Genomic DNA, 23,155 nt, shown 5'->3' on the forward strand with positions numbered 1-23,155 from the left:
CCTCTCCCAACCAGCGTCTCTTGTAACAAGTATGTCTGCCAGTAGGTTTAGGCATGCGAGGTTTTCTCGGTTATGTTAGATTTGTTTGTTTTTCATTTTGGCCCTTGCCCACCCATAGATGCCAAATCCCAACTCATTAGATATGTAAATAAAGACAGCAATGATGAAATGTCAACAGTCAGGTTGTGCGACTGCTTGGGACTTGGAGAAAGTGGATCACTTTCATGTTGTGTCTCAGGCACCAGTAGATGGGTTTAACAGATGGAAATCAAAGGGCACAAGTGCTTATTATGTTTCATTACTCCCCATATATCTCCCCTCTCTATTGTCCTATATTACTCTTAATGAATTTTGGTGTTGGTTTCTTTTACTCAAACAAGTCTGTCTTATGTTTCATAAAACTTAACACAACCTAACGCACAATACTTGACCTTCCATGCCAGTTAGACAGATACACAATATAACCCCCAGCTCTAGAGGGATTTTATTTGTTAGAATGTTCCATATCTTTGACATTTTACTGTTTTGTTGATGATGTCATATCCGTCAGCAGATAAAAAGAACATCATCAACACAAATAAAACAATCAAATAGGTGGTAGAGACCAAAACAGGGTTAAAACGAGAGTCAGTTGATCAGAGGAAAGAATTGTGACTCCTATCAAATAGTAATGTTGCTCTAAACATAAAAGTAAACAATAAACCAAGTAGACATTTTTAAAACCTCAGTCTGTATCCTTGCTCCCTCCCTCTTTTGACCTCTTGCTTCCCCCCCACTCTGTCTCTCTCAGTCTATCATCCCTCCTCTTGCAGACACACACGGCACTCTGGCATTCCGCTCATTCCATTATAATAAGCCACATTCCCTGGAACACTTCCTCCACTCTCTCACTGCTTGTGGTCCCTGAGTCCCAGAGCAGACACCCCCCACCCTCCTCCCTCACACCCTCTTTTTCCCTCACCCGCCCTCCTCTGGTGCTTATCCCGGGGCGGCTGTGGCTCCCGGCGCAGATAGCCACAAGCAGCCAGAGCTTCCCATTGAGTTATCTGTCCTCATCTGTCAGTCTGTCAGTCACATTTGGTCACTCCGTCCTAGCTGCTCCGTATATGTAGAGAAGTAAAAAAATAAAAGCAACACATCCAGTATCTGGTGAAGAAAACGAAAACCAGTGGAAGAAGAGAGGCAACCTGGAGACACGGACTCCATCACACCCATGAAAGACATGGGAGGAAAGGAAAAGAAGATTTTGGTGATTGCAAATGTGCACCCAGGGTGAGTGTTGTTTCCTTACCACTGCAGGATTTTCCATGGAGAAAGGTGGAAAATCCTTCACCGCTGTCATATTCTAATCCCTGAGTTAAATAGTAAAAGAAACATTTTTGATAGTGACTATTTTTGTTAATGGCAAGAAATGCAAAGCAACATTAAACTTGCATGATGACCGTGTTTTGAATTCTAACACCTCTTCTCCTGTGGGATCGTTTGCACCAAGTGCAAGATGCCGCTTGTCCAGTTACCCATATGCTGTATGCATGTGAGACAGATTTACTCTCTGGGAAGCTTTGACTTAAAAACTATTTGAAAAAATAAAAAACAAAACATATATTTGAAATGTAAAATATAACAAGTCTTTATCCCAAATCTCTTTCTTACACAGTTAAAGGGTTCCCATGACTGTATTTATGTGTAACAATGCAGTAAATTGGGAACATTTGATTAATGAAGTCTACTTAACTTTGTTTCAAAGCAGAAAGCAGGTGTTCTTGATGTGGACTAAAAGGAGAGCACTGCTTTGTTCTTGGCGAAACTGGAAAGTGCACTGTGTGGAAGTTCTACGGTTACACTCTGTTACTGCCTGGGTTGCTGAGTAGTTGTCAGCACGAAGGATTGGAGGGGATGTGGGCACTGAATACGCCTAATGGGTATCAGATTAGAGTCTGCATACGTACTAGGCATGTATATATGAGAAACTGCTGTTTGATTGCACAAAGTCTAATGCAACAGCCACAAATAGTTTGCGCATTTTTTGAGAAGGCAGTGCTCATATGAACTCCATGCACCTAAAACGCATTTAAATACACATGTAGGCATATTGTATATGGCACTTGCAATGGAATGTCGGGGTTGCCTGGGCTCAGTAACAAATTGGCTTCAACCTCAGAGAACCTCCACAGTCCGATGGCAGATCACACCTTGGCTTTAACTGTGATGAAAGCGTGCTGGCAAGCTAAAAAGGAGAGAATGTCGAGTTTAGATGGAGAAAAATAAACCTGCTGATCACTTGATATCATAGTGTCGGGCGGTCAACTCTTTTAATTTGATGCCTGTTCATTTGTAATGACCGCTGCCCCTTGAGTGCCCCCTCTAATTAAGCAGTGTGGACTGGGATTCAGGTTCAGCATTGCTGTTTCATTTTATTAGTGATCAGCACTGGTGTTGAGTAGCACATCCTTTAACTGAGGAAATTTAAAAAGCTATGCTTTTTTAAATACTGTATGTTTTTTTTTAAATATACATATTATAGCCTGTTTTTATTCATTTATTTGGTGTGAGAGAAGGCACAAATATGGTTGATTATGGATGACAATATTCCCTAATATTCTACTCTCCATATAGACACACAGACACCTCCCCCACATTCCTGTGGTTTATAGGCTTTGATGGCTGTTTCCATGCAGCTACTAAACCAGGACAGCAGAGGCCCCAGAGAGAAAGATAGCAACCTGGGATTGAAGACTGTCCATTCCAAGCCACCACCCCACCCCCATTTGAGCCGACTGGCACAAGGCCTTCTATTCTGGCCTAACACTTAAAACAGGTCTCTCATTTGCCCTATTGGTGTTTCTGTGTCATGCCTGCATGATAAAAACACGGCCCAACAGAGCTTGGCCTTAGGTTACCTCCACATGGCTGCATGGGTACTTCCTGCATACACAAATGCATCCACATGTGGACACAATGCAAGCAAACGGAAGTGCAGCCGACTTTGTGTCTCCTCGCCCCACTTAATGTTATCTTAGTTAAGTGTGACTACAAAGTGTGTGTACCTAGCAGCAGATAATTTCTGGATCTGCATTTGAAAATTTGCCACAAGAAACACTGATTGTGCAGAATTTGTTCACTGTGACTCAAATCTGTACACGGTGCTCTATTTGGAAAAAGGTGATTAATTCTCCTTCCTGTGCTCCAGTCTTTGAGCTGAAAGGAACCCAAACATATGTTTGTATTGGACACTATAAAAAGAAAGGCATCCATGTCTTTTAAAGGCGTCCATGTCAGATCTACACTTCACTGCTAAAGACATTTTACCTGATTGTAAAAGTGGATATATATAGATATCCTAAAGCAGAGCTTACCAAATTGTGGGGCCCGTAATGACTAACTACTCCTGACATTTTGGAGATGTTAGTTCTTTATACAGTAAAGTTACAGTGGGATACAAATAATCAGGCTGATCCTGCCACGATTTGTTCCCTTAGTTCAAATCACGGACAAACAGTATCCCACTGTTATTTATGTTTTTGAACCCATTTTGCACACAGAGGCATTTTTTGAAAAATGTATTAATAGCGATGTTGAATATTATTACACACGGAAAAAAAACAACTACACGTAAAATAATTACACCGTGACGCCTCTGCCTTTCTAAATGGAGGGACAGTAACTGCGTGTGTGTATGTAAGCGTGTAAAACCTGCAGATAGTCAGATTAACAGTATTTTGTCTCTATCTGCTATTCTGCAATTCATCTCATGTAAACAATAACGTGGCGCACAGCGTGACGTGACAAAAGGCACATACCTTTGACGTTGCGTGGCGAACTCTGTATTCCTCGTCCACACATAAACACAAAAAGGAGTTTTAAAAAATCTCAGTTTTCGGTGACTCCAAACGCCGTTTACGTGTGGACGAAACAGCTGCGTTTTTCAAAAATACACGTGTAGGTGCGGACGTAGCGTAAAAGAGTTAGTAGTTTATTTCCTTACTACCTGTAATTTATTGCAGATTACTTGTATTTGCTTAATTGTTTACTAAATATCTGAGGTGTGAAATAAACACAATGGAGCAAAATATGGGTGTGTGTGGTTGGAGGATGTGTTTGTACATTTTTCTTGTAAAACAAAGGGGGGCCTAGCAGAAAACGTTTGGGAACCGCTGTCCTAAAGTATGTTGTTCCACTAAGGTTATTTATGAAAGGCCCTGTTAGTGCTTTACAGTGACGGGAAACTTTATTACTCCGGCAGCATTTGTACTGTGGCAATCATTTGAGAAGGCATAAAAGACAGGGAGGAGTGTTTTATTGCCACCTGTTGCTACTGTCTTTCATTGTGTCCCTCACTGTGATTCTTTTCAGTGTACTTTGTAAAATTAACCTGTTACAATAAACCTACAGCTGTGTATAGACACAGAGTTTGGCAACAATCCCTAACACAAAGATATAGTTTCACCTGAAAAACACCTCATTTCTGTCTCCTCCTGCTAGTATTGGTATCACACATATATTAAAACTATGGACAGTTAATCTGAAAAGATTTTTCAGATCTATAGCTTGGGTTTCAAAGGCAGGTTTGGACATTGATGTCTCCTGTTATTACTGTACCCTTGTGGCCAACTTGGCATCATAGGGGGTTTTGAAAGATGCCAACAGTTTTCTGGTGCTCATCTAAACATACACTTGAGGCTTCAAACAGTCCCAAGGGTCTTCATGATTCATTGCTACTTTAAGAGTTATGAGACACATGCAGTTTGTCCTGTCGGTTACATGGAAGGATTAGGATGGAGAAGACAGATAGGAACCCCCCTGCCATTTTATAGAGAGGGATTACTAAATGCCGCCAAGCTAAGCAAACATACACAAACTACAGCAGTGCTTGGACATGCTCACTGCCAGGGGTACATGAAACAGCCGCATCCACAATCCCTTTATGTAATGGGCGGCTGAAACAACAACCGGAATGAGTCAAAGCGACCACAATGGAAAGCAAACTAATCAGTTTTAATTCCTGTCCACCTGGCAACAAGCCTTTTGATAGCTCATGCCTCCTAATGGTTTTACCAAGTGAGGTTTTTTCCATATCTGGTGATAGCGCGCCCCTTGACCTTCACCCTGCACTACAGAGAACCCAAAATAAAGCCCTATAAAACAAACGACCGAAGGGTCAGCCTGTCTGACAGAGCAAACAGGACAGGCAAGGGCTGTGGGCCGTCTCAGCACCAGCTGACAGTCAAAACAGGCCCTCTTCGAGATACATTTGAAGCCACAGGAAGGGCAGTTGGCAGTGTGTCTCACAGTGAGTGGCAGAAATAGTTCTTAGCTTTTAGGCTTGCATTCAATTAGTAATATGTAAAATTCACAATGTTCTGCTCATAGGCACTAAAAACCTAATATATTTATGGATTTAGCTACATGGACTCCCCAACAAAACTTGTTTTTAAGCATCACTCAAGGATAAAATAGGATGAAATTTGTAAAAGGAAGTCGTGGTTTACTGACAAATAAAGTGGTGGACATGTTTTCTTTTACCATATGCACTGTGTGTGGTCACACCTGATTAAAAAGTCATTGTGAAAGCTGGTTCCATGAATCAGTATTATGAAGGAATTTTTCTGTATTCAGCTAAGCAGGAACAAAGTCTGCCTTTCCTTCCTTTCAGGATGTTTTAAATACTTCTTATTTTTTTTAAAAAGAGCTGCAGACATCTTTATTTACATATTATGTTTTCATTGATTCATCACACGTGACTCTTTTCTTTCTTTCTCCTTGACTGAGTTTAAGTAAAGTACTAATAATGTCAGGTCACGGGACATTTTCACAATTCAAATACTTTGCTGCCTATAAATAGAGTGAGCTCCAAAAAACTATGAAGCCAGATATGCCTTGTGGCAGCCAGAGGCATAGCTTGTAAATAATTGCACTTTATAGGATGTTGGTTTTGAGAAGCGCCTCAGCAAAAGGCTGCAGGTACAGGATGTTGTCCATTGTTTGCATGAACTGCAGTTATGCTTTGTGTTCCACCTGCTAACTGCCATCCTCATCACGAGTAGATAAATAGAGTCATTTAGTCAAATAAGTGCAATGCAGTTATTTGGGGTGTTTTTTTTTAATAGCGATGTTGATCTATTTTGCCTCTAACTGTTAATGATCGTTTGCAAATTAGTATTCACACAAATGTTCTACGACGTGTCTCATTGAAAGTTCTTGGAGAAGGGAGTACAACTTACAAGTGCACTTTAAAAGTGACAGGTTATTTTCCTGCGATTCTACATATGCAAACTTTGTTCAAACATTTTCACACTTTCATCTACCTCTAAGTTTAAATGATCAATTTACCACAAACCAATTCAAAGGTGAACAGAAATAAAAGAAAACAATTATACAGTTTAACCCTTGTATGGTGTTCGGGTCTGTGAGACCCGTGTTCAGTTTTTGTCAAAAGAAAAATTAAACAATTAATTATTTTTTCACGTGTAAATGTGTTGTGTCTTTCCACTCACTCCACTTGATTATAACTGATTTATTTATAACATTTTATATAAAAGAAAAACAAGAAGCACATTAATTCATAAATGTGATCTAACAAAGGTAAAAGGAAAAAATTAACCATGTTTGCTGTTCATGTGTCTTGTAATTGGGATGAAGTAAACATCTGTTGAGTAATTTAACATAAAATTGTTTGATAGTGTTAATTTGGAAAGCCAAAACTCTAGCGGGTCCACCAGACCCATGAACACTGGCTGAGTAACAAAAATACGAACACCACACAAGGGTTAAATATATCCCCACTATTAACAAATCACCAAATGTAAAAAAAAAGAAAAAAGAAAAAAAAAGGCCAATATAAGAAGCAGTGACAGGTGCATCCATGGCCACTCTGTTGGTTCACTGAAGCTGAAATCCTACCCCGAGAAAGCCTCTGATGCTGAGGAACAGCTCTGGCTGTTACACACAGGTTGCATTAGAGGCTTATGCACCATGCTGAAACTGCAGCCACTCTCTGGCCTCTGTAATTGTCAAGAAGAGCTGGAACATTTACACTCTAGAGGTATAAATATCCCCAGTGATCTTCCATGACTTCCCTAGAGGCTCAACAGGTAGAGCACAGCAGAAAGCCAGCTGTCGCTAGCAGGCGTCAGAGTGGATTTCTCCACCACATCATCAGTCATCTCATTTGGATCTGACATACTGCTTCTCACTGGAGGCCTGGATCAAAGCGTATGGGATGTACAGCTATTTCAACAGTGTAGATTAGAGCGAGCAAGAGTATATTGCTAATAGTAAGGTATCAATCCTTTTGATATTACTTGTGGCATTACTACAGGGAAAGCAATTTTCAAATCACTGAACAGAACTGCTGTCTGTCAGTTTATATTTACATGATCTTTGCATCATAAGTTTTCAGTTATCTAGAGTCACAGTGGTAACTTTTTGTGTCCACCTTGGCTCAGTTCTAATTCTGAATTTCTTTTTAATCATATTCCCTGATGGATGATTTTAACATGATATTCTAAACGTCCAAAGAGGAAGCAAAGGCTTCAGATTGATTTTTTTCCTGCTACATTACTTTAGATGAAAAGTGTTCAAACAATTTGAAGCCATAAAAATACTAATAAAGGAAAAGACAGAGTATTGTGTGTAAAGTATTTAAAAGGCAGTGCAAATAGCCTGGATTTCAGTTTTATGTGCTTCTGTCTGTCAGCTGCCCTTCAGGAAAAAAACCCCTTTGCCTGTTGATGAATGATTTGCGGATCCAGTAACTCATATCAGGGGGCATCAGGGAGAACAGGCATTTTAATATTTTACATATCTCAGAGCCTCCATTAGCAAACCAGTCACAAAAGCCCCGCCCCTGCTTGCATGGTTCTGCCAGAGGTTTCTTCCTGTTAAAAGGGAGGTTTTCCTTCCCACTGTTACCAAGTGCTTGCTCAAAAGGGGGTCGTGTGTTGGGGCTTTCTCTGCTTTATTCTGTGGTCTTATTCTTGCATCATAAGGTTGCTTGAGGTGACTGTTGTTGTGGTTTGGACCTATATAAATACAATTTAATTTAATTGAACTATAATTTTACCTGTATGTGGTTTCAAATTAGATTTTCATTGACGTTTGTCTCTCAGGAGGTGGTGAGGAATGAGATCCAGGTTATTATTGTCTTTACTTTACAATATATTGAACTCTAAGATGACTGCTGTTGTGATTTAAAGCTATACAAATATAAACTGAACTGAATCTTTTTGTGTTGATTTCTAAGACTAATGATTCTAACAGCAGATTTCATCGAGTGGGTTCATGATTGGTTGTCATAATTTCAGGTCGGACAAGAAGACTCCCTGTAACGAGTCCCTTTCTGCTAATAAAAATGGAAAACCTCCTCCATCAGCTGTACCACCACCGATACCCATGTCTCCCATTGTTGAAAAGATGGAGGGACTGAAGGCCATCCGCAACCGCAGCAACAGCCTCCGCCTGGGCCGCCTGGCCTTCTACCGACACCTGGAGAAGGTGGAGACCATGCGCTGTTTCTGGGAGCTCAAACATGTGGAGCTGGAGGGAAGAAACCAACAGGTAATATGCACTCATTCTACACTCCTCGCTGTTATTGTTCACACATTACATTGAGGTTTGTGATCAGGTGAATCACTGATCTGGATTTGGATCACTCAGTGTTGTTTTATTCAACACTAATCGGCTTAGGTAAAAGGTTCTCTATTCACTCCTGACTCAACTGACAATTAAATATCAGCTTCTCAGACACTATTCTAGTTCACAGCGCCTGGTAGAAAGCGTAGCATGCATTGACTGGGGTTGGCATGCAAGAGGCCTTGACAGGTGAAGTACAGCAAGCTCACTAGAGGGCGCTGCAGGTCTATTTAATTTTTTTATTGCTCACTTGAACCTCCTCAACTCTGCCCGTCTATCATACATACAGTACATAAAACCACACACTGAAATGAATTTGGCTCTTCACAGGATACAGCTCCAGTTGCCACAAGATGGCAGTCCTGGACTACTTTGCTCTGCTTATTTAGAAAGTGGATACATACTTCTAGGATTGATCGCTTTATGAATATGAGCTACAGTCAATGTCCATACGCTTGCTTCTAAGTCAATCTTAGTTTGTCAAAATTATTTTTTAACTTTAATAACTTGTTATGGTAACACTTTATAATAACTACACACTATAAAGCATTATTAACGTATTAGTAAATGCTTCATTCATTATTTACAAAGCAGCCTTTTTAAAAAGCGGCAGACTGTTGTGTGTGCCACTGAGGCAAGTGGTTGAAGTCCACATGTAAAGAGACGATTTGTGTTTGTGTAAAGCACTAAAATGCAAGAGTCCTCCTCCCTCCATCATTTGTCTATTCCAGCTGTGTGCTAAACTCTTTTAGATGCTGAAAAGAGGCTACACCAGTGCATTACACAAGCAAGAGGACAGACAACACAGACGAGGGATAAAATGTGAAAAATTAGTGTGCCAGGACAACTTATAACTAATAAAATGTAAAAGAATAATAACAAAAATGCACCAGGGAGAGAAAGAAGGATCATGAAGTACAGGTGAACTCAATAAGACTCTAACAGGGGCATCAAAAAGAATGAGGGAAAACAATAAAAACACTGAAAATCAGCTCAGCTCAGTAAGGCAAATATAGAAGGAACACAGTAGGCATGACAAAAAAGAGTAAGAGTAAGAAACAATGAACTAAGACGTTATGACAGAAGCCCAGGCTGTGAGAACTGCATGGCAATTTTGGGCAAGACTAACAGAGTATAGAAAATCTGATAATGTACACTAACTAATGATGCCTGCTATATTTTATATGTCACATTTTAAATCTTAGTTGGCAATTTGGTGATAATGGCAACATTATTGCTTCCAGTTTTTGCTTTTCTCAGGAGAATATTATTACACACACACACACACACGCACACGCAGGCCTAAAATGGCTTTTATGTTTGTACCAGCGTACTTTTTGGAGCCAGTTTAAAGGTAATAAATGACAAATTAAGAATACACTATACCTGTGGTGGAATAGAATCTACACACAACAATGCTCCACAAAACACTGTCTCTTAGGAACAACTATATGTTGTCATAATATCGCAGGCTAGTTTCCAGATCCACCAGCATCGTTACCTAATGCTGACCCTTCTGCCCCTGATCTGTTTGTGCAGAGGTTCTCCTCATATTCCCACTGGGGAATGTTTGTCCTCCCAGGGTTCCTGCTCAGCAACATTTATGACCACTTAACCCCCCACCCCCAGCTGTTGTTGCTTGTTAAATCAAGCTTGCCTTAGAGTGCTGCAGTGAAGAATCTTCAATATTATGTGAACACCTGTAAAGTCCTTTGTCTTTTTGAAAAGGTCTATTCTACACTTTTGTCAAACTGATAAAGTAAGTTTTGACAAAGAGGACAAGAAAAAGTCTCAATATCTCTTAAAGAAACATTTAGAAGCACCAAAGTAAAATATTCTTAAGAAAAAGCTGAAAACATGAAAAAGGCAAAATAAAACTTTACACAAAAGAACAAACATTAACATGTTCCACTATCACTGTACAACTGACCAGATCTATAAAGACAACTCTATAAAGATAGGCAAGCATGAGAAGTCTTTTGTCTTTCTTTCTCCTCTTTTCAAAGCGAAATTAGGGGGCGATCGTGGCTCAAGTGTTGGCAGTTCGTCTCGTAACTAGAAGGTTGCCAGTTCGAGCCCTGGCTCGGACAATCTCGGTCGTTGTTTTCTTGGGCAAGACACTTCACTTACCGCCGTGTGGTGATTGCCAGAGGGCCCGATGGTGCGATATGGCAGCCTCGCTTCTGTCAGTCTGCCCCAGAGCAGCTGTAGCTTGCCTCCACCAGTGTGTGAATGTGAGAGTGAATGAATAGTGGAATTGTAAAGTGCTCTGACAGTCTTGAAAAGCACTATATAATGCAATCCATTATTATAGTATTAATATAAATTCAGAATTTTACACATTAAATAAGTGTACCCTTACTGCTTCCTGAAGAATTAAAATCATAAATAGCAGCCAGGTGCTGATAATAAAATACACACGGTTGACTGATCAACAGCGAGTGTGAGCAGCGCTATAAAATTCTTGGCAGTTTGCTGAAGCATTCAGGTGTGTTAACACAATGCTACAGTCTTTGCAGGAGTTCACATCCCAGCAACTTCACTCAAAGTCAGCAAAAAACACAGGAGCTAAATCTCAAAATCTCTCTGCAGGCAGATGGGCAATCCCCCGAGTGGAGCGCGCACCAAACTCTGCTGCAGAAACGGCCCTAACCAATCTGGCGCCCTAGGCAAGATTTTAGGTGGCCCCTCCCTACATCAGCAGTGTAGTGTAATGTTGTAACAAATAATATTTCTATTAAATAAGCTTTACTTTGCATTTTAATTAACGTGGGATTATTTTTTGTATTTAGAAATAACAGTACCAACTTTTTTTCTTTTTTTTCAACATTTGTGGCACTGGCGTGGCGCCCCCTGATGGACGGAGCCCTTAGCATTTGCCTATACGGCCTATGCCACGGGCCGGCCCTGCTCTGCTGCACCATAAAACCACCTTTAGTGTGTTATGTTCAAGTTCATTACAGTAAAATAACAAGGAGTCAGAACAATTCAGTTCCTTCCCATTTTTATTTATAACGGCAAATCACAACAACAGTCACCTCAAAGTGCTTTACACGGTAAGGTAAAGACCCTGAAATTATACAGAGAGATATTATTGTAGGGTACAAACATGCGTGGTTTATTTGGAAGGGTTGCCTGGAGACAGCCTCTTCTCTCTAAAAAAAACCACGGTAACATGGCCTAGGTTTGCAAAGTTGTATCTGAACAAACCACAAGACTTCAGAAACAATGTCCTTTGGATAAATAAGACCAAAGTAGAAATGTCTGACCATAACGCAGAGTGACACCAAACAGCAGGACAAACACCTCGTGCTAACTGTCAAGCCTTAATGGTGGGGCTTTTTAGCAGTAACGGGACCAGAGCACCTTGCCGTCAAGAAAATTACCATAAACTCATCTGTATACCAAAGTATTCTAGAGTCAGTTGTGAGGTGTTGCTTTTCTGACAACTGAAACTTTGTCACAACTGGTCATACGACAGAACAAGGTTCCTATGCACGGCAGCAAATCAGCAGCAGAAGGACTGAAAAAGGAAAAACTCAAGATGTTGCGATGGCCCGATCAAAGTCCAGACCTCAATCTGACTGAAATGGTGTAGTTGAACCTTAAGGGAGCTGTGCATAAACAAATAATAAAGTGATACGGAGAAGTTATTGTTGCTAAATGTGGTGATCCAAGCTAGTGAACACACTTTTCATAGGACTACGTAGAGTTCCATACAAATATTCCTTTTTACGTGACCTCCAATAATTAATACACAATATTACCTTAAAAAGAAGGTCCCCTTTTCCCCGTCTTTGACTCACTATGGACACCATACTGCACTTACAAAGACTTCAGCTTCAGCTCTTGTTTTAATGTCACCTGTGCTGTTGAAGAGAATGCAAATTTAGCAGCACTCAGTTGCAGGTGTTTGTTTCCAGTCATGCATGCTTGTGTAACTGTTTGCCATGAGGTGTGTCTGCAGTGATGCATGCACTTGTCTTTGCCTATATGTGAGGCTTAAGTAGGAAAAAGCGGCTGCCTGGGAGGCAGACTAAAGAGGGCTGAAACATGCATGAAGTGCTGTGTCTGAAGTTAAAGGATACCACAGGGGTCTCACTGACATGCCTGCAGCAGCAGGGACAGCAGCAGGCATCTGATTCTGCGTACAGCAACGACACCCTGAACCCTACACCACCTGTCCCCTTCTCGTCTCAGAGACAGCGTGTTCTCTCCTTTTAGGTCCTGTGGTGGGAGGTAGGGAGGAAGCCGGGTGGAGGGTGAATGGGTGGCTGGGTGGGCGGGTGGCTCGACTCCACAGAAACCCTGTCCTCTTCTGATACCGCTGCAAGCAAACGATTTAGCATTACATGATACAGGAGCCTAGCTATTTCATAAATAAGGCCTGCTGCCTCTTCCCTTGTCAACATCTTGTTGCCAGCCACCCAAGCCAGCAAAGAGCCTGAAATAAGACGGACAGCCCGTGCAGGCAGACAGCGGGGACAGGAAGAGGAAGAGGAAGAGGAAGGCTTCCATCATGGAGAACTTCCTAAGGGATAAAGATCTTTGGATCTTAGGCAGTGTGTGTCTGGTGGCCACTTTTCTGTGGAGACGGCTGTGGAAATTATTCTCCACAAAGAAGAGAAGAAAGACTACATCATCTTCAGATGCAGAGGTAACAGAGTGAGACAGTAGTTTAGGTCAATGCAGCTGTGCTACATCTGCACAGGTGAATATGGGAGCATGCATGAGGGTCACTCAATCTAAACAGCACAAGTGTAAACAGTAAGAAATATAGAAATGGGGAAATCTGGCATCGCTCATGTTGTGGAATATGTTAGAGCCTGACAAGCTGCAGCTCTCTATTAAGCAGAAATTAAGTAACGGATGTTGTCACATTATCACTCAGAGGGATGCTGTCTTGATGCCAGAGTGATGCAATCTGATTCTGAGATTCTGTTTGTTAGTGGTGATTGTTGCTTTGACCACGTCTGTCCTGTAAGAGAAATTCTTATATCAATTAACCTCCAGGTAAAATAACAGTGAAATGAAAAAGAGAAACAAATTAGTTTTAATGATGATTTGAATAAACACCACAGTAATTAATGTGTATTAGTTTTTGCACAAACTGATTTTCTGGACTTTCAGATGATTGGCAAAATTTCTGTTAATAATAAAATAACAGATTCTGTTCAATAATGTGCAGCACTGGCACCTATATGGATGATCTGAAGTGAGAAGGCCTCCATGCTAAAAGAGCACACATGCACACACTTTGGTGGCTTGTGATAGCAGAAGCCATTGGCACTGCGTGCAGGTATTTTGATTATCATATCTTTGCAATGAAGATCCTAAAATATCTCAGCTCAGCTATGCTGGTGTTATCTGTTGGTAGTGTCTGATTTCACTCCAAGAAGAAGAGTTGTGTTTCTGATCATGTGAACGTGGTCCGCTGACTTGATGAGGTCCGTTTTATAGACGGTAACTGTAAAGTGGCAGTAAGACTAATCAGCTCAGTTATCTCTGGCATCACTGACATTTTTCATCTGCACTGAGGTTGAACTGCTGACGCCCAGTCAACATGCTGCTTTAATGAAACCCAACAACAACAATAGTATTGAGGCATGTGAAGCCACATTTCATGCCTCTGAAGGCAACGCGTGAGTGTCAGTGGAAAACATAACGTCATCATACATGCGTCAAACACATGTCACCAGGAGTGACATCTATATTGATATCCAACTGCACTTAACTCCACCACTCCATGCAGACAAGCCTATGCCCTCCACACTTAAGCATACTGTGTCCAGTAAGCCGGTTTATTATGTTAACATAATCCAGCAGGAAGTAAATGTGACCCACTCCCCATAAAGCTGGGTGCTGTGGTGCTTCGGCAGTTAATGTCTGTCAGTATCAGCTTAATCGTTTTATTGCTCTGTCTTCTTCTCCTCACACTGATCGACTACCGTTAGATTTATAGCTCTGCTTATCATTTCTACTACTGTCACAGCAACTTTCAGGGTTTTTAAAGTGATTCGTAGCCTGTAGGTGCAGCGGGTTAATCCTGTTTAAAAGAAATCTGTCCAGTAAATTTTAAAACAAATGGCTGAATGTGACGTTTTACATCCAAAACACTGTTCTCAAGTCATCGTGTCCCACTCTGGATGCACGGCATATGTCCATACTACAGCCAAACTCATCTCATACTTCTGCAAGCAAGTCTGGAGTCACTGCAGCCACCGCTACTTACCCACAACCACGTGAAACTCATGACTCCTTTCTCGCGGTTCGTGATTCGATCGTTACCGGTGAACCCGATTAAAGACTTTAAATGTTGGAGGATTCTTTTTCATAGACTCTATATTAAGTGTACAGTGTGTAAAATGTCACCACCATATGTCAGTAGATTGCTGATTGCAGTAAGTTATGTTTTCTCACTGTGAAAGATCCACGACAGACTCGACCACTCGTTCATGCTTTCAGCATACTTTTATTAACTGCGGTTGCTGTTGCACACAACTCAGCTATAGCTCTGCAGATCACTGCCAGACACACACCAACAACAACCACAACAGTCAGTAAGCATAGACGCTAAACGCGAGGCGTGATTGTGGATACTTTTGGAGTTCGATACAAGTAAACGAGTCAATGAATTTCACCTTTGTCCAATAACACTGATACTAAGGACATCAAGAACTTTTCTGTTGGTAAGCACTTCTATTTTTGCTGCTGTGTTTTAAGTGGTCGCTTAGTTTAAGAATAAACTCTTGCATGATGTAAGAATGTAATCAAACTGTGTGATTTTTGTGACATTTGACAGAGCAATGCTGGAGGAGGAGAAAGACAGAATGAGAAAGAGATGATGAAAATATACATGTACACATGTTCAATCAAGATATATATCGTTTGAAAGTGCAATCTGTGATCTTTAAATTAAAAGTAACTTATGAGACATATGACACCAGGACAGCTGTGATAGTACTCAGGATGGTCACATTTCTCATCCTGTTAACATTTTGTCACCTCATTGTCAGATCTTGCTGTCACTTACAGACAGGTGTGCGTAACTAAGCAAGAGATGCACGTACAGTCTTTTGCATTCTATTTAACATTAAAGGACTAGTGTTGGGACTGAAATGGGGAAAAAGCCTTAATCTTGTCTTCAAATGGAGTGTGGAAAAAAGCCTGTTTAACATAACTTTTTTCTTTTGTTAAATTCTCTATTAAACAACAGTGTGAGAGCATGAGACACAAAGAGGAAGGCTGTTCACACACCACAAACTGAAGAGTCACCACACTGGCAATGTTTTGTTTCCCTTCTCTTGCATCATTAATAAAACAAAATTGCCTCAGCAGGGAGGCATTTAATTGTTTTAATTAAGTCAAAGTGTTCAAATGTGTACATTTATGTAACTCAGCTCTTTTATCATACTGACTGCCACAAAGACTCAAGGTAGTTTTACACTACAAGCTCCATTCTCTCAAACAGTGAAGAGTCCCGGGATCAGCTTTTATGGGTTTAATGTCTTAAAAAGCAAATTTCAGCCACAATATGCTTGGCTAATGCAATTATGAAATTCCAAATGAATTTGTATAAATATTGGTGTTACAGATCAGTTGTAGCTGATATAATAGGCAAATAAGTTAAATAATTACCATGACTTTCATGCATCCATCCATCCTCTTCCGGTTATCCAATTCAGGATCACCGGGGAGGCTGGAGCCAATCAAATCCAGTCATCTGAATTTGATAAGATAATTTGAACCGTGGGTTTTTGTATGAGGCTTGTGAAGAGTAAACTGCAGCTTGTGTTAATACATGTGAGTATGACTAATGTGAGAAGGGTTTCTCCAGCTTCAGATTCTCACACTCACATAGCTCAGATAAAATTAGCACACATGCAAATACATGAGGGATAGAGAAGAGCCCATAATGGTTTGAGTCTCACAGTCATGACACAATGAAAAAACACAAAGAAAAACATTCAGAACCGAGAGCCGCCTTGTTTTATAGGCTTAATTGTCAAAACTGAGCAAAACTACTTTTAGAAATAATGTAGATTCATTTTTTTAGACTAATGACTTTTATATTGAAAAAGATATTTTCACATTATGCCATGTGCAAGCTGGGAAACAGTTATATTTGGTGGATACATAGTCACATGTTTTTCTTTTACTGCACTATTGCCCCGTATCCTAAAACCAAAAACAGGCTGTTTAAAAAGCTGTTTTCTGTTAAACAGGTGTTGGGTATAAAATGGGTTTTGGTGAAACATACCCGTCCTTTTAATTCTTATTTTCTACTCAGAAGTAGACTTTCCCCCCCAGTTGTTTACTTTTCATTGTCAACAAACACAAATAAATATACACGGGCAAAGCTCTGTGTCAATGCAGAGCTCCAAAAGGAGTAATTTCCGTATCCTTTTTCTTTCCTGTTGTATCGCTCTAACACAATGATGATCACTGTATTTCTTTTTTTATTCCTTTTACCTTTTATATTTAAATGTTGAGAAATTTCAAGGTTTATGGTGTCATCATCAAAAAATGGTGCTGATGTGTAAAACAATTTTAGGTTTAAATTTCTTTAGCGTCACTATCAGTAGATGGTAATATTGTTGGCATGTACATAGAAGTGTGAGTTTATTGTACTTTGAAGTTTGAAGTGGAGAAATCTAATTATTCTTCATCTGGTTATCAAAAAGAGTTTTCTCCATGAAGGCTAGGTCGTAAGCAAATTGTTTCAGTACTATGTATTTACTTTATGTGGGCTGACCCACATGTTTATTTTGTTGGAAACACTCACTAGTTCATATTTGGCACAGTCACAACTACCAGAGCCATCTGAAAGATCTTTGGCAAGTGTTCTCATAGAGTGTATATTATTGATGCTAACTGCTTATTAATGCTAAGTGACAGACTGAACAAATACAGACTTTAACTCACCAGAACCGAAGCCCAGACGTCCTCAGCGATCTGTATACGACTGCAGGCTGTATTATTTCTAAAATAATGCTACAAAAAGCTTCGAAATGCACCACCATTGACATTTTAGCAAAGAGGTTCAGTACAGTGACTTGATCGGATCAGTGGTGGACTGCCACTGTTAGCACTGCAGTCTCGTTAAGAAAGCTTTGCTGGGCCTGCATGGGTTTGCAGCTCTCCAGTAAATATCATTGAGATGTGATGTAGAGTGTGCAGAAAACTTTCATTGATTCATGCCAAAAATATACAGTACTGAACAAAAGACTTGAGGCAGACCACACAGAGACGGGAACAAAATCACTCAGAAAGAAATCACATAATAGCCTAATTTGTTATGTGAGCTTCAGTGGATTTTTCTTTGTGCGTAGGCTCTGACTCAGGTATTTGGCACTGATTCATTTGGAAAACTTGCTTGGCCAGGCCTTAAGCCTGAAATACTTTGAATGAGAGAAAATACTACTAAAACATTCAAGTCATTTTTCATTATTGTCTTTGGGATCATTTGGATTTGTCGACACATTAGCAGATTAAAGAATAGTAGTTAAAACAACAGCAAACGAGACAGCTTCCCAGCAGTCTTTAAAGCAGGCAGATTTAGAACAACCACTGAAACCTGTCCAAAAAGCACAAAAACCTTCATTTGTTAGCTCACATAACCCGATTAGTTTTTTAAAAACTAGTTCATAAAGTCAACATGTTTATTTTTTCTATTTTTACTTTACCTGAGAGTCAAAACAGTTTGAGTAGTCAGACTGAGTCAGTCATTATTGAGATAAACAGAGTGCAGCAAACTAATCTCAAGGAAAGTAATGGCCTGTGTTGCTTACAGTAGCAATATAAATTACATATACAACAATTATTCTATATCTAAGGGCATTTTCAGTAAAAACTGGACATTTTGCAGAGCTTTTAGACTGATTAAGAGTATGTGTGTTGCTCTTTTTAAAATAGCAAATGAGTCCGTTTAAAATGTATCCCATTTTAATCCAGATTATACTATTTCCCCTGAGTTTGCAGCAGAGCATCAGCATTGACAAAATACACAGCAGAGAGAGAAGCATCATCTTAATTAGGCTGCTTTATAAAGGATGCATTGGGATGTAAAGTGCAGCATGTAATGAATGGACAAGTAAAATGAGTGTTCATGGGCTCATTATAGCTATTTAATTAAATCAACTAATCAAATATGCTAAGCACTTTAATAGAAAATGCTATGCATGTAAAATGTGCTGAAAGAGGCAAAAACAAAATTAGCTAATGTTAGTAAGAGAATGCCAGCCAGCATGGAATTTCATCTCCCAGTAAAACAGATATGCGATTGGACGCTGTGTTTATGATCTGTCACCATGTACAGCAGATCTTCCATGGCAAGCACTGACTATTTGGATTTGTGCGATTAAATGTTTGTACAGGGGCATTAGGTCAGGGGTCACAGTAACCAGGGAACAGCTGGGTGCTACACTCTGACAACATGCTTTTTTTTCCAGATTCCCAAGTAGTCAACAGTTGTGCGCAGAGACCAGAGACAGTCTATGGCAGAGCCGTCCATGATGGGTCTGTGATCACAGACTTCCATCTAGTGGCAAGAAGACCAAAGTGCAAAATACTTGATTTTAAAATACAGCCACCAGACTTATTTTTACAGTGTAATTATACGATATGATGCTGTAATTAAGTATCGTATAAAGATTTACACAGTTGTGAATAACCTCTGACCTCTCCTTCTAGATTAATAGATTCATCTGAAGGTCTTTCAATACTATATAGAGCTATTTAAAAGTATGTTACTGCCCTTGTTTTGTCTAAGGAATTATGTCAAAAATTATGTCACATATATTAAAATAGTTTTCAACAGAGCAAATAACAAAATCCTGCCCTTTGTGCAAATTTTTACCACGCTAGGAAAAAATCAACAAAGAAAGCAAAATGAATAGACACAAATTACAATGCTGTTCTGTTAAAAGTAAATACTGCCCAGAGAGTGAGCTGATTTGGTGGACGTCTGTGTGCAGTGCTTCTTGTTACATTGTTATATGTTACTTTAAACTAGTACCTAAAAGACTATTATAGAATGATAGTGTTGCACATCCTGACCAGATCACTACAGATTATAGAAATCCATTAACATATATCTACGGCAACAGATTTAGGAAGAAGTATTTAAGTGTTTCTCTTTCACCATTTGTTACTTTGATTGCTGTCAGACACATTTATGTACCGCTGCAAACATGCAGCTTCTACTCTGTTCAATTCTGTTAAAGAGTTGGGTATTGTGGAGGTCTATCTGAAAATGATGGTGTTGCATCGTAACGTTTCCCAGATGTGACAATGTGATGAGATTGGATTGGACATAAATAGCAAATCTCTTCAGGAATGTGCATGTCTATACTTCTCACTTTTAGGGTGAGGGTCACAAGTAGGGTTTCATTTGTCAGCGGTACATGTTATGAAAAAAACCCACATGAAAAGCAAAAATGCACGAAATGACTTCACTTCAGACTGTACCAAACAACCCATTTGTATTGAAACCATCTCTGGACGTATGATGTATCAGATTTGCTGCTTTTGCATGTTTTGGGGCATTGAAACAAAAATATGTGTCGGCTTAACTTTTTAGATCCTATCTCGCAAAATTGTCTCTGCGTGGCCCTAAGCTAATAGTTAGTGTATAATAAGCCTTAAATATCCAATGATTTTGTTTCAATTTTATATGTAGAATATTTCCTTCTATAAACACTCAAAGTATCCCAAAGTAAGAAGTAGCCCAAAAAGTATTGCGGAGGATGCTCTAGGGGTCTCCAGATATCCTAAGTGCATCAACATGGTTATTGAATTACCTGTAAATACCAGAAGTGTCTCTGGTTCGTGCCTGTGGACTGTGTCTATCTGCATGTTTGCATCATGAAAATGAGCCCGAGCCCATTGCCAGCACTTAAGCAAGTGTGATTTCTGTACGAGAAAAGCTTTGATATAATAAATCTAAACCATTAGCTTTTAGTTTAGCATAAAATGGAATGTGATACAGTTTTGATATTTGACATTTGTGTGATATCACTCGGGGTTATGCATTCATGCTGTTTAGCATGTAACACGTCCGCATGCTTATCCTCGCTACCCCCTGCACCACAAACACGCTTCACACACACACAAACTTTTCTGACGTAATAAAGCACCTCTGTTCTATGAAGAAAATTTTTTCCTGTCCCACTGAGCTCTGAGGCTGCTGAGAGCTAAATCTACCATCTGGTTATCATGGCAGCTAAACTGTGGAAAGAACAGACTGTCATCGGCCAGTGGTGACACATGCAGGTTTGACAGATAGAAAAGCAGCAGGTGGAGCTGCGGAGATAATATGTGCACTTGTTCCTATTGGCATCTACTCGCCAGACTTATATGGTCTATCAACAACGGAACAATCCTGTCATTAAACGCAAAATGTTACATAACCTCCTCACCTCTGCTGAACAGATCACTACAGCTTTGCATGGTGCAGGTTTAGCAAAACTTTAGTTTCAAATTGACTCATGTTGCTCCCAACGACTAAATCTCTAATAGGGAACTGTAAGGAAAAAGTGTAGATTGTGCAAAATATGTTGAAATTTTCTATTTCAAATGTACAACTATGAAGAGACGGTATCTTGGGTTTGCATACTTTGGCTGGCATGCAGGGCTGAAATAGCTTTTCAGGGTTTTTCCAGAATTTCAAACTAAAACCTCTAAGAAAATGTAAAATGTAAAAATGAAGTCTGTGTGAAGAGTGTGCATGTGGTTCGTTACTGTTCAGGTCAAGCACACTGCTGGGTTGATGAGGACCCCCTCTCTGAATGCAACTATCTTTGGTCTCAGCAAGGTTGCGTGGTGTGAGTCATATTCATAGTATGGTGAATCTTATGTGGTTAGGGATGCCATTTGGGAGGGAAACCCTGGATTATCCAGGGGTCCCAGAGCTGGACCAGCACCCTGGAACATGCCAAAGCTCAAAGAGCCGCCACTGAGCTGTTGTCGGTGGGTCCAAAATGTCTCGTCTGTATCCCTTCCCTTCCTGGTCTAATCATTTGGATAGGAGGCACCAATTTAATCCACAAGCCCTACTTCTTCCTATGTCCTTTAAAACACTCGTCTACCTGACCCAAACTCCTTTTCAAGTATATCAATTTGAAGCAAAATATAGAAAAGGCATGCATGAATCTACTGACACATGCACATTTATATTTTGCTGTCATTTCGAGAAACTGAAAACACATTTTAGACCATTTTTCTGTGTTCTAGTTTATAAATAAGCAAGCCTAGGAAAAAATGTTTCTCTCAAAAATATGAAAAAATCCATCACTTAAGTAAATTACCTACTTACCATGTCCCTCTTATTTCAGCTTTCCCTCGCCAAGCTACAGCACTGTTAAATATGGACCAGGTTTACCACAACAGCAGCCATCCCAAGGCGTGCATTTGTTATGTGTGACACAGACTATAATTGTGGCTCTGGGAGTGATAATGGATTACTGGAAAGCCCACGGCAGTAGAAGAAGCATTATAAATTGTCTGTGTCTTCCTGCTGAGTAATTCTATATGCGGTGAGAGTGGCTAGGCTGCGTCAGCCTCATTCCCAAACTGTGCTCCTGTACCACACAGCCTCTCGTGTTACCATGTAACCTTTTCTGACTAGGGATTTCAGAGCTTGTCTGACAGGGTACAGTTAAACCTTCCACCAGACCAATCTACCAGCACTCTGCTCCGACCCTACTGGCTCTTGGCTATTGTAGTGTGGAGTCTGTGTGGAGATTTATTTAGCCATCTACTGTATCACAATTTGTCCCCACAAAAGGTAGTTGTTATGGAGTATGCAGTGATTCAGAGCTGATGCCGACATAAGGAAATAAAGAAGCAGGGAAAAGGAAGATACATTCATATAAAATAGTGTACTGTTTACTCCCTTTTTACTTATATATTTCTAAAACAAGCACAATATACTTTTGAGTATATGACAGTATAATATAATCTAAATAATAAAATATTTTTTTGTTGTAGCAGTATTGTTTGTTGTTGCCTGTGAAAAAATTGTTTAATGCTGGTAAAATGTATCTGGTCTGATTTTTTTTTTTTTTTACACAAATAGTAGCTTTGAAAAAGATAAAGATTTTACACAGTGCAATTATGACCACAGAGCAGCATATCACATGTGATGTTTATTTCATATAAAATTTCATGGCATTCCTATTTGAGTATTCTCAAATGTAAATCAAAAAGACCGCAGTGGCAGGAAACGTCTGTGTAACCTCTTCTTCCTTTAGAAACAATAAACACTGTCAATACTCTCCATGACGGCGTGGCAGCAACTCACTGAGCTTGGGCGAAGCAAGGATCTTTGAAGGAGAGAAAGAGAAACCAAAAAAGACAGCTCCTGAAAATAATAATTTTTCCTGAGATGCAGTGTTTTTGTGTGTAGGTAGCATTTTAATGGCAGCAATTCTTTTGAGTCATTACATGTGTGTATTTGACTGCCTGTGTGTGTTTCCCATAGGTCATTGTTTAGTGGCTATGGCTAAGTGCAAAACTTTCTGAA

General features: G+C 39.9%; 1 protein-coding gene across 2 annotated transcripts in view; it reads left to right on the forward strand.

Annotated features, from left to right (window-relative positions):
- The first annotated feature begins 991 nt into the window (after nt 1-991).
- mylk4b (myosin light chain kinase family, member 4b) overlaps nt 992-23,155 on the forward strand; it is a 34,188-nt gene continuing 12,024 nt past the window's right edge. The window contains exons 1-2 of one of the 2 annotated variants that reach the window (XM_005745073.1): nt 992-1,272; nt 8,304-8,556. In XM_005745073.1, coding sequence (XP_005745130.1) covers nt 1,214-1,272; nt 8,304-8,556 — 312 coding nt within the window. In that variant the 5' untranslated portion in view covers nt 992-1,213. Of the gene's footprint in view, nt 1,273-8,303; nt 8,557-12,921; nt 13,289-23,155 lie in introns of those variants that run through there. The other variant, XM_005745074.1, reaches the window with a different exon arrangement.

The sequence above is a fragment of the Pundamilia nyererei genome, unplaced genomic scaffold (assembly GCF_000239375.1).
Source record: "Pundamilia nyererei isolate P.nyererei 1_Seehausen unplaced genomic scaffold, PunNye1.0 scaffold00153, whole genome shotgun sequence".
In the NCBI taxonomy this organism is placed as follows: domain Eukaryota; kingdom Metazoa; phylum Chordata; class Actinopteri; order Cichliformes; family Cichlidae; genus Pundamilia; species Pundamilia nyererei.